An 11,917-nucleotide genomic window follows, 5' to 3' on the forward strand; every position below is an offset into this window, starting at 1 on the left:
AAAAGAAACCAATTATAATTTATATTTAATTTAAATTATTTAAAATTTTAAACGTCGTAAAATATATTCCAGATTACACTTTATCCATTCTTGAACTGATCACATTTATCACATTTTTAAACCAATTCTTGCCTTTTAGACTCGCATTTATTATGCGTTCAAGGCAAATACTTCATTCTAATAGAATAAACGCATTTTTAAGTAGATCGAACAAGGAAATATGAACAATATTTGATATGACAATATATGAAACAATATTTGGATATTTATGAACTTACATTTTTATTCGCAGATTTTTATATTTCAAAGAGGATTGTTTTGAATGCAAAATTAGGATCTTGGTTGCATAGAGGAACAGAGGAAATAAGAGTATTTATTAAGTTCATTGTCTATGCTGGTCCATTGTCAATTCTGACTATATGCATTTTGAGACTACACGATTTACATGCACGCGTTCCTCTGTCCGGTTTTTCAGCCGGTATTGAAATTGTTGAAACCGGTTTGCGACGAAGCGAGAACTCTCCAAGAACTCGAGCGCCGGATTTCTGTCGGTATCCTTGTCGAAGGAAAAAAGAACTCGTTCTGATTTCGCAGCGACGTTCTCCAACTCCTTAGCGCGTTTTACAAAATTTGTTTTTGATACAACGATTGAAGAATTCCGAGACGCAAAGATTTGCGAACATATAATACACTGGATCAGCCAAGGATCTAAGAATTTAAAAGCACGCAAGAAAGTTCGCAGACAATGGAATTCGAGAGTTGTAAGAGATATACCAGGCGCGTTTCGCATAACTCGCATACTTTAATTTTAATGAGATTCTCTCACACATTTGCATTTGCTTTTTTTCCTTAGAGAGGTGCCGATAATCTTGGAATTATGAATTATAGAAAAGAATTTCTCGCAAATCAAGATTAAAAAACACGAAGATAAAAAACTAAATTATTGAAATATGTGCTATGAAATTCTTGCGTAACATGTAATTCGGATTAAAATTAAAAAAAAAAAAAAAAAATGTATGTATAATAATATTAATATCTAATATCTTTTCCAAATTTTAATAAAATTCCAATTTCTAATTTAATTATATACAGCAGTACATAACATATAGAAAATAGCAGAGTTTTATGATATACATATATGATTTTGTTCAAGAGTAAAACTAAGAAAACATGCTCCCCAGAGAATCTTTCATTAAATTTACATACATATACATATAAAATTAGTCAAAAAATCCATCGTTAAAAGAAACGAGATACTTTATACAATCAATATTGATCTATCTTAAGCAATGCGGAGAATCTTTGACAAAAATATGTTTACAGATATAAAATTAGAAGAATTAAACACTTGAGACGAAATCATATGATCGTAATATAAACATTCTGTACAAAAAAAAGATAAAAAACAAAGAGAGAAAGATTTTCTCTTATCTCTTTATCCAAATACGTTCAGTTCGCTCCTTCTGTCTTGAGTCACAGATTCTAGACGAAGGTAGAGCACTATCGAAGAAAGGGCACCAAGAGAACCAGGCCAGAAGAGAGATAGAGGGTAGGGGGACGAGAACGAGTGCAATGCATCGCGGTCACTCCAGTGACCTAGTAATGTCCGCCGCGACCTTAGTTGCGACGTGTTCACCCGTTTAAACCACCCTTCGTCCCCCTCTTTTCCCTAGTCCCCGTTTCCCCTCGCCATCATCATTCTCGTACTCTCCCTCTTGCTCCCTTTCTCCTATCCGCACCACACGTGACACCAGTACGGCGCGAGGGGGCAAAGGGGGCCAGGCGTGGGATATTCTCGCAAGGTGCGGAAAGGGGGAATCAAGAGAAAGAGAGAGAGAGAGAGAGAGAGAGAGAGAGAGAGAGAAGACGAAAAGGGCGAGCAGGGAGAGGATGATGTACACAAAACACAAGGTCGCAAGAGAAGTGCGATTGTGTGGACGGCCGTGTCGGTGAAGATGCGGTGTGACGTAACATTCGGCGACAACGCGAACACGTGATTCGCACGATGGTTATCATGGTGTTTACCATATGACATTGCCCCTATTCACCGATGCCTTTCGTCGGATCTCCATGTCGTTTAAGTTTAAAGTCTGTGGAAAAAGTGAGGAATGTGAAATGAAATGGTATAAAATTCGTACAAATCGATCAGTAGACCGAGATAGATTTATAATATGCTCTAAATTAAACAGCACTTATTTAGAAGAAAAAGGAAACAAGTCGACAAATTTTCAGATATGATAATTTATATATATTAAAAAATTATTATAATAATTTATAAAAATATTATATACATTTAAATATAAAAAAATCAAAGATTTATGTCGATTTACGTATAAATAGGTTCAACTTGATTGAATTTATCTATATTTATTTGTCTATATTTCTGGAAAAAATGAGACTTTTTATGTATGAATTGATTTTTTTTCTCGAAAAATGTAAAAAATTCGTCACATTTTAAATCGCACACAAGATTCCATATACAGTTCAATGTTGAAAATGTTACAGAGTTCTATAAAACGATATTATGAAAATTAGTATTACGTAGTAAATTTGAAACTGGTATTTGAGAAATTTTGCAAAACAGCCGGTGTAAGGTAGAAATCTAATCGTTTCGAGCGGATACCCTCTTACCTGGCGATATGCCCGGAAAATCCCCGAAGCTGGAAACGGAGCCGAGATAGAAGAGCCTGGGGACTAAGGACGGAAAAGGGATGGAGTACGGAACATAATCTCCCAGCGGTATTCCTGAACCCTCTGCCGGGGTAGCAAAAGCTCATTAGAAGTCGCCCTTTGAAAATCGTCCTGTTACAAGCAGCTGCCATACGACGCAGTAACGGACGCTTCATGGCGCTATTTTTCCAGGTATTCGATTCTGACAATTCTATGCGGAAATTCATGGATTTTTCAAAATTTCTTCTATAACTCCTGATTACATATCATAGTACATTTGAAGTCATACTTTGCAAAGCTTACAAAGTTCAAAAGAAGATGTTGCAAATCTGAAAATTGCGTAAAGATGTTACAAAGAAATAACAAAGTTGTGAAAAAATGTCACAAAAAAGAAAGGTCTTAAAATTTCGAAACATTCTTGCGCACGTACCTATACATACACATCTTTAGTTTATTATTTAGAATAAATTTTTCTAGCAGAAAAGTGCGAAGCATTCTCTAAATTAATTAAAAATGGAAAAGTATACCTTCGAAATGTAAAATGATTAATGAATCTTTGTTTAATTTTAAGTCTCGATTTTATTAAATTTTTAATTTTTGTTGGTTTAAAACTTAATTTAATAAATTAATTACAAAGTTATTTGAACTTTTGAAAAGTTTCAAGTAAATATGTTCATTAAAACTTTTAGCAAAATAGATCAGGAAATCTGCATAATTATTTTAATTTTCACGAAATTTCTTTTTACATTCACAATTTTCAAAAATTTTGTTAAATATTAAAATTTTCCTCTTTTAATGCAGAATTATATATATATTGTATATCACTGATTGTGGTATATAATTGATGCATCTAATATATATGTAATATAATATCAATTTTTTCATAAATATAAAATTCTACATTTTTATTGAATGTAAAATTATTTTTCTCGTTACCTTATCATATTTTTTATTACACAAATATATTGGCATAAAATTTGTGCATATTTATTACAGCACGTCCTCTTGATCTTAATCGTATAATTTTTTCTTCGTATTAGTTTTATACTTTAATGCAGTTCTTCCGATGCTGTTTGAGAAAAAAATCTTGGGTACACATTGTATATTTCCCCATACAATACGTCCCTGCGCTTCTCTTTAGTGCTTCGTACATTCTGCAGGGACGTCGCTCAAAGGGACGACAAAGAGCCGGTCGGACCGTAAGCCTTGAAGGGCGGCAGCCCTACGAAGGGGAGACGGGTTCTATGCTGCCGCCAAAGTCTTCAATGGGACCCTATGGAATATCCTGAAAAATTTAAGCCTGAGCTTCTGCTTCCGTCGTCGAGGTTTATATCGGATATAAAGATTTCGCTGAGCTAAAGTTGCAAATTAATCGAGAAATAGTTTTATATTTAAGAATACTTCCGTATCTAAAATAAATAAGAATTAATATTTTGAGAAATGTATTATCTATTCAATAGCTTCGCGTAAAACAGTTGAGTCTAGCAAATAAAAAGTATGAAAATAAATAATTAATACGTATAAAATAAATAATAAGTAATAAATATATAATATAAATAATTAATAAGTATAAAACTATAATGTATTGAATATATTTAGAATCCTTTTTCAAAGCCAATTAATTTTTAGTTAAAAAAACTCCCGTTATTCTGCTCAATTATCTCATTTATGGTAGTTAATTCTGGATTAACAATTTATCAATTCTTTCAAATATAGATGTCATATAAATAACATAATTTAATGAATCAAAAGTAAATAAATTCATAAAAGTGGAGAAAATAGTCATACATATAAAGTATATCTAGATCAGCGATATAAAATCCTTTTCTGTATTTTATATTTAAATTAATCAAAACTATTGTTTAATTGATTACAATTCATCTTGTTACCATAACCGGCGTCCATTGAGACATCTTTTGTCTTTAAAATTTCTATAATTATTTATTGGCGCAGAAGGATACCGCGCTTTGCTCGCGCTGAACTCTGTTCGTTCCCTCGTTTCGTTCAGTGACCCTCGGAGGCCGCGATCGATATCTACCAGCTATACTCGCGAGTTTCAATTATATAAACGCTGCACACTCACGTATCTCGTCGTGGCGCGATACAGTCGCTCTGCTGCTAAAGCAGCACAATTAATACACCTATTTAACATATTCAGTATCCCCGCTGTTATGTACTGTATATAACATTTACGACATAAAATATTGACGATGCTATAAATAATTTCCCGTAGGAGCGCGTGTTGTCGCACTTCATTGATATTGATCGTTGTGTATATATATATATATATATACACTTTGTATAGCTCCTTGTACAATGTGGATGTTCGATTATATAACGCCGATTTAATCGATGTGGGCGAACAGTTAAAACAAGAAATTCAGATTTCCATCGCGATTCTAGCAGTATCAATACATTTATCTGCCAAATATTTTTATACCGGTGAAAAGACACACAGATTATATGTAATGAATATTATTATCTCTAATGCTAATAATTATATAGCGATTAATTACTACATTCCCGCTGAAACCTCTAGATGAAAACATGTGGATATAGAAACCTATATATTTCTCCAATAAAATCTAACGGAGAATAATTGTGATACTCGTGATAATTAATAGTTGTTATATATATGCCAATAAAAGATTAAATTTTAAATTTCCAATATTGCGTGTATATATATATATATATTTAATGACAAGACATTTAATGACTGGAACATTAATTGTGGGGAGAATGTATACGATGACATAAGAACGCTACGTATTTGCTTATTGCAATTAAGCAACACATAAACTCTCTAAATTGAGAAGAATATAAAAGTTCGAGAAAAAAAAACCCGACGGACATTTTAATTGTATATTCTATCACGTGTTGCTTCACATCTCTGCACGCACGCATGCACGTGATGCGTACGTCCGAAAAAAAAATAGGAATGAACAGCGCGACGGATATATGCATACTGCAGCATACTCATACTTATATATATCATACGTGTGCGCGCGTTTACATGCATAAGTATACCATTGACCGGGATATCCTCTATCGCCTGTCTCGGGATGAATGAACCGTTACGTCATGCACTTGTACTCACTGGTCCCCTTCCGCAACCCTCCTCTTCTTCCTCTTCCTCTTCCTCCTCCTGCTCCTCTTCCTCGTTCTCTTCGTAATCCTCTCGCCTCCCTTGTCACCGTTCCGTCTATCTCTCTTTTAGCAGGTTGCATTATATAAGGTACAGCATAAGTAATGGCCTCGCTCGAAATAGATCGATTTGATTGTCACATAATTTTCTTCTTATAACTCTGCATTTTTCTTTTTAAAAGAGCAGATTGAGAATAAATTTGGATGGATCTTTAAAGCATCAAGGACAATTGAAATTTTTCTGAGCGGCTGGACCACAAGTTACGTCGGGTTACCAATTTATATCGAAGTTATCTTCAATTTACGATATTTAAAGGTTCTTTGATTCTTAATACTTATAGTCTAAAACTTTCACCTTTTTAATTCGTAAAACGTTTATTCCTCTGGTGTTTTCTTCTGTTTCAAGTTCTTCAATCTTGAATTTCTACCTAGAAGATTCTACCATTCTGTAAACTTGTAAATCTTTGGGTAAACCGTTATATTTTTCCCTGACAAGGGTTGCATCAAGTAAGTATATCTACAACGCGTCAGTTTAGTTTCAATAACTTCTTAATGATCACCCTATTCTACGGGCTTTCTTTCGTCTATGTATATTTCCCTTTCATTGTCTACATCTCTCAAATTGAAGGAGAAAGAGAAAGATCGTACACACTGTGTTATGCGCAATACACACGATCGAGTCCGTCCTCTTCTTGCTTCTCTCTCGTTTCGATGTCCTCCTACATTCATCGATTAGCACGACGGGAACCGCACGCTGAAGTGAACTATAGATTCGACAGAGAGGTCGATGCATCGTTTAGACGGTTCAGACACTCGGCAGACGTGTCGGCTATAAAACAGTCGGAGAAGTGGAGAGGGATACGGTCGGCAGTAGAACGATGGAGGAAAAGGTGGGAGCTGGAATGGTGTTGTACCACTGATACACTTTCATCCCACGTACTCTTGTAGACAGATAGATCTTCGCACGGTATCGAGCTGTCCGATGGTAATCTCGAATAATCGTATGCTTGTATTATATATTTTGTCTCGTCGTTATACTTCTCTTATCCTATCTGAATTCTTGAATTTTTCTTAATTTATTATGTAGATCTTGTATTATTGGTGCCTTTTGTAATCTGAATCTATTCTTCCAGAGTTCCAGTTTCTAATAAATCCTATCTTCTTAATTCTCTTGTTATATATTCTTAACTCTGATTAAATCTATCAATTCTTGCATGGATTTTAATTCTTGGACTTTCCATTTGTAAAGCTATAAATAAAGTTCTTGGCTGTAAATTCTAGATTGGTTCTTATATAAAAAATTCTAGAATTTTTTATATTCCAAGTTCATTCCTGGATTCCAACTTTTCAGGACCTTTTTACATCCTGCTCTATAAATTCTATACTAATTTTATCTCTCATTAGCACTAGCGCATAAGCATTTCGTTCTTGTAAAACTTATATCTAAAAGATCGATTATTTAATTTATGAAAATAGCAGTTTTAAATGCATATTTAATTTTATAGAATCATGAAATATCTTTATATTACAATTACTAATCTAAATATCTAAAGAAAATTACAAAATATTTCTACATAAATCTATAAAATCTATAAATAAAAATCTATAGAAAAAGATAAAAAAATATATATATTTCAAGTTTCTCTCTCTATATATACCATAATATATAATAAACCAACAAAATTAAAACTATATGTATATACTTGTTTTTAATATAAGACATATATAATTGTTTTTTAATATTCTAACACGCGCGATCATAATATTCTTTATATTTTTAACTTATCAAATATATTTTATACAATCACGAATAATACCGTTTGATGAACCAATATGTATTTAATGCATGTATATCAGTTATATTTACGTCATATACGGTGTCTTCTCAGGATGTATTCCGTCTTCTCTGAAAATCCTCGTTCACACTACCCCTCTAAGATGGTCTCTCTGGGTTCTCTTCCCGTGTCTTTCAAATTTGGATATAGCTTCGCTTTAAGACCATCGCTGTTGATTCTACCATGAAAGTCCGGTTTTTTATCCTTTGGAGCGCTGCGCTGTAGCCAAATGTCCAGGAGACTCTTCGATCCAGCATTGGCCTTGTGCAACTGCTTGTTCAGAGGCATTGACACGCTCGCCGGCGGCGACATTGGCGAATCTGTCGTCGCTCTAATTACGCTAACTCGAGCAGTTCCATCTTCCTTACCGAAACTGAGAAAAATCGATCTTTAAACTTTTAGAGATTCTTAAATCTTTAAATTTTTAAACTTCTTATAGGATTATATTTTCAAAAGATATTTTTAGATATTTGTACTTTTAGATTAAATCTTTCCAATTATTTTTTTCTAATTAATCTCTTTCTCTCTCTTTAATTAATCTTTTGATTAGATCTCTATATACTCGAACTTTTCAGTTTCTCCTATTTTTAAGTACAGATATCATTTGCCTTGCTCTTCTATAACGATAATACAATTCATTCATTTATTTAATAAAACAAAAACTTGCACTAAATTTTAATATATAATAAAATTATAATAATAAATTAATTATATTTTCTAATTTTTACTAATCTTTTCTAAATAAACAAAAATACATATTACATATATTTATAATTTCATAAATACAATTTTTTATAATAACATATTAAGAGAATAACGTTGATTACAATGAACTATATGTGTATATATTGTATGTATGCGAGTGATATTTAGTGATAATAAAAAAATTTTAGTTTATGTTAAAATAATAACTATGTAATTTATAAATCGCATTTTTTTAATTTGATTTTTTAATTACCTGTCTAATTCGCGTAAAGCCTGATCAAGCTCCACCTTGTCCTTGTCATCTTTATTCCTGATCTCCAATAAACAGTTCAGCACTTCGGTATGCGTAGCCGAGTTGTTCGCGTGGTGTTTGAGAAATGTTTCCATCTCGTCCCATAGCAAACGATAATGTTCTTCCCTGCGTACTCCTCCCTTTCCGCCACGACCTCCACCGATGTTCGGTAGCGGCAACGTCTCGTGCTTCGCTTCCAATCCGAGTACACTGAAGATTACTTGCTTACACTGTAACACTTCATCCGTAGTTAATTCTTCCTTCACCATTAGTTCTGCGAGCGGATCTATCACCTATGCAAAGAATTTAAGGACGTTTAATATTAATAAGATCTCTAAAATTTAAAATTTTTCGATACTCAAGATTTAATATCATATCATTCTAGGGTTCTAAAATAATTTAAATTTTCTATATTATATTAAAACAAATTAAAAATTATTGGAAGATATTTTAAGATTAAATCAGAATATATTAAAAAGTCTGTTAATTTTGATTATCATAATTTATTTTCTTATTAATTATATTATTAGATATGAAGATGAAAAATGTTCTTAATTCTCCTTAAAAACGTGATTTATAATTTTCTTAATACTAACCTGTTTTAAATTAAACATGAGAGTACTGGAAATAGTCATGGGCCAATATTTAGTATGACGTTCTAACCTTGATCTCATTTTTTCTACTGGCCCATCATCATTAGAATTGGAAATACGTTTAAGTGGTACTAACATGTTATTTCGCATAAGGAAGCCAAAATCCTGTAATAAAAATAATTCCAAATTAGAACAATTGTATTTATTATCGCATATTAAAAATTTTGTATTATATTTATAATAAAAAAGAAAAAAATATCAATTTTTCTCTCTATTAAAAAAAATATATATAATTGACGTTAAAACAGAATGATTTATACAGAATTGATATAGATTTAACTGATAACATATATCTATATGCAAAATTTTTAACAAAAGATAATTAAAAATAATAATTACAAAGATGTCCTACAGTTATTCTGTAATCTGTAACTCGTCCACCACAGCCTTCGCTAATTGACGGAGGATCCTCTAGTACACTTCTAGCAGTGGATAGAGTATGGATAAAAATCTCTCCACCATGTGATGCCAACAGATGAGAGATAGTCTTTCCACCAGTCTTCCTGGCCATCTCCAACATCACCGATCGTCCGTTTAGTAAAAAATTGATCAAACATGAAGACGGCCTACTGTTGACGTCAACCGGCGTGATGCGATGCATCGCCGTGCAATACTGCATCTCTGATGCGCTACAGCCACGCGGTGTACACCATTTTAAAGTAACCGTCTCATATTCCGATCCTTCTTCAAAACGTCTGAATGTTTTTATCAACGCTGAATCTTGCGGATTTGCTATAAGAGAAACTCCATTATCATTCTCAAATTTTAAGATTTTTCAAAAAAAATTATTAAGGAACCTTTCAAAATTGCAGTATGTGCGGAGGAGGAGTGAAATATCTCGACATCGTAATTGGCGGAAGAACTGGCGTTTTGCTCCTCTTTCATGGGTATACCTGTCACTGTGGTGCTGGCTAGATCATAATGAGACAAAATCAGATGCGATAACTTGGAATGAAGCGTCGAGGCCTTAATCGAATGCACTTCTACTGTTAGTAAAGGTGATATCTACAAAAGAAAAACAATAAATTTAAGCATTATCTTCATGATATATATGTAATATAGATTAAATAGCATTCAAAGAATTCATAATATAGGAAATTGTTTTAAATTGTTTGAAGGTAAAATGGCATATAAAAAATACTTTTTTTAATAAAAAGATAGCAATAATGTAAAAACATAGTTATGAATCATTAAGAACATACCTCTCGAGGGCCTTGACTAGTGACTTGAGATTCAATGTTATTGGGATATATGTTTAATATAACCAAGTGACAATAATCAATGGGTATCAAGCTGCAAATCAGCACAAGCAAAAATATTAATGTTTAAAATATTGTTGCGTAATGATTTCATGAGAAATGACCAAAAAAAGTACTGACTGATCCGAGGCTAGCGCAGTCTTATTTTCCTGCGCAAGTTCATTTAGAAATATATTCTCCAAACTCTTCATATTGCTGTTATCACGTGCGCTTGTGATACATATTACCCTACCCCTGTTTACCAACTTAGTAGTGTTCTCATTCAGAGAAGTCCTTTTTTCGTGTTGTATCTCAGAGCATTCATTTAGAGTTTCAATTGCCACACGCAGACCATGTATCACGGAATAATCTTCGCCAGGATCCGGTGTCTTCATTGGCACTCCCAAAATGGCGGTACCATTCATTATCTGTAAATGAAATAAGTTACATATTTTTATTATTAAAAACATATATTAATAAAGACATTAAAATTTTAATAATTACATATAATATCAATGTGTTTATTATTCAATAAATGTATAAGTTTAAGAAAACACTTGCATGATTTAAATTCTGTTGCAACGGGCTCCATGAATTCAATACATAAGCAGCACGATCGGTAACCACGAATCTAATCTAAAAAGAAACGACATGATATAACGAGACATTGTAATATATCCAATGTTAATGTATCCAGTAACGAAGTTTATTGAGAAGTATATACCAATTTGCCTGTGGGAAAGAGATCCCACACAATACGACAGTACTCCAACGAGGCCTCGACGCTGGTAGTCCATAGGGATTTGCAGACCGGTGCTAGCGGAATCAAATTCTGTCCCCTACTTTTCAGAAAGTCAAACTCCAATGGACACTCGGTGGAAATGCCAAAGTATGGTGTGTGATCCAGTACGAATATGGTCTTGTGATTCGCGGGATACATTTTCTCGCATTTCTCACTTACAAACCATATACAATAAATTATATTTTCTCACAGAACGAATGTTCTCGTTCCTGCCAATTTACTTTTCAACATTTTGAGGTTAAATCTAATACAAAAAATCGCGATATTTGCAACAATAAAACCATTTGTTAAATTTACCTGATATTTTATCAAATTATTCGCATATTATAGATAAAATCTTTTTTACATAAACCAAAAGTTAGAGAAATACGTAAATTGTACATAATATATCCAATACTTCCTCCCGGTACAATGACAATCTGTGAACCAACGCTTGAACGAAAACTTGAATCTCGCTCTCGCACGCAATTTACGTACAACGTAATCGGCTGCAATCCAACGTAAGTATTATTTTTACTTTTTATCGCCTAAAAATTATTTCGTTTGAAATTAAATACAACTGATTTTTTTTAAAAACT

At 32.8% G+C, this 11,917-nt stretch overlaps 1 protein-coding gene and 1 long non-coding RNA gene across 4 annotated transcripts; one reads left to right on the plus strand and one right to left on the minus strand.

Moving 5' to 3' along the window:
* Positions 1-1,185: 1,185 nt before the first annotated feature.
* On the minus strand, positions 1,186-11,783 carry Asun (integrator complex subunit 13 asun). 3 transcript variants are annotated; one of them, XR_011448016.1, is made up of 14 exons: positions 11,637-11,783; positions 11,262-11,493; positions 11,099-11,173; positions 10,679-10,965; positions 10,502-10,592; positions 10,097-10,304; positions 9,652-10,031; positions 9,243-9,404; positions 8,608-8,939; positions 7,682-8,022; positions 5,768-7,063; positions 3,607-3,955; positions 2,632-2,999; positions 1,186-2,090 (listed from the first exon to the last, which is right to left on the minus strand). XR_011448016.1 is itself a non-coding variant. In XM_070309699.1 (10 exons), exons 2-10 carry the CDS (start codon positions 11,475-11,477, stop codon positions 7,740-7,742), a joined length of 2,034 nt encoding a protein of 677 aa, XP_070165800.1. In that variant the 5' UTR covers positions 11,478-11,493; positions 11,637-11,783; the 3' UTR covers positions 7,469-7,739. The 3 variants fall into 3 exon arrangements, 1 of the variants encoding a protein (XP_070165800.1); XR_011448017.1 differs by lacking the exon at positions 5,768-7,063; XM_070309699.1 differs by lacking the exons at positions 1,186-2,090; positions 2,632-2,999; positions 3,607-3,955; positions 5,768-7,063 and having other exon boundaries at positions 7,469-8,022.
* On the plus strand, positions 1,848-4,150 carry LOC138940626 (uncharacterized). Its single transcript, XR_011448018.1, has 3 exons — positions 1,848-2,123; positions 2,585-2,862; positions 3,831-4,150. It is a non-coding gene; the product is annotated as an uncharacterized lncRNA (long non-coding RNA).
* Positions 11,784-11,917: the final 134 nt, after the last annotated feature.

Source organism: Polyergus mexicanus, unplaced genomic scaffold, assembly GCF_030449975.1.
Source record: "Polyergus mexicanus isolate NDT 795.1 unplaced genomic scaffold, iyPolMexi1.0 SCAF_17, whole genome shotgun sequence".
NCBI classification, from domain to species: domain Eukaryota; kingdom Metazoa; phylum Arthropoda; class Insecta; order Hymenoptera; family Formicidae; genus Polyergus; species Polyergus mexicanus.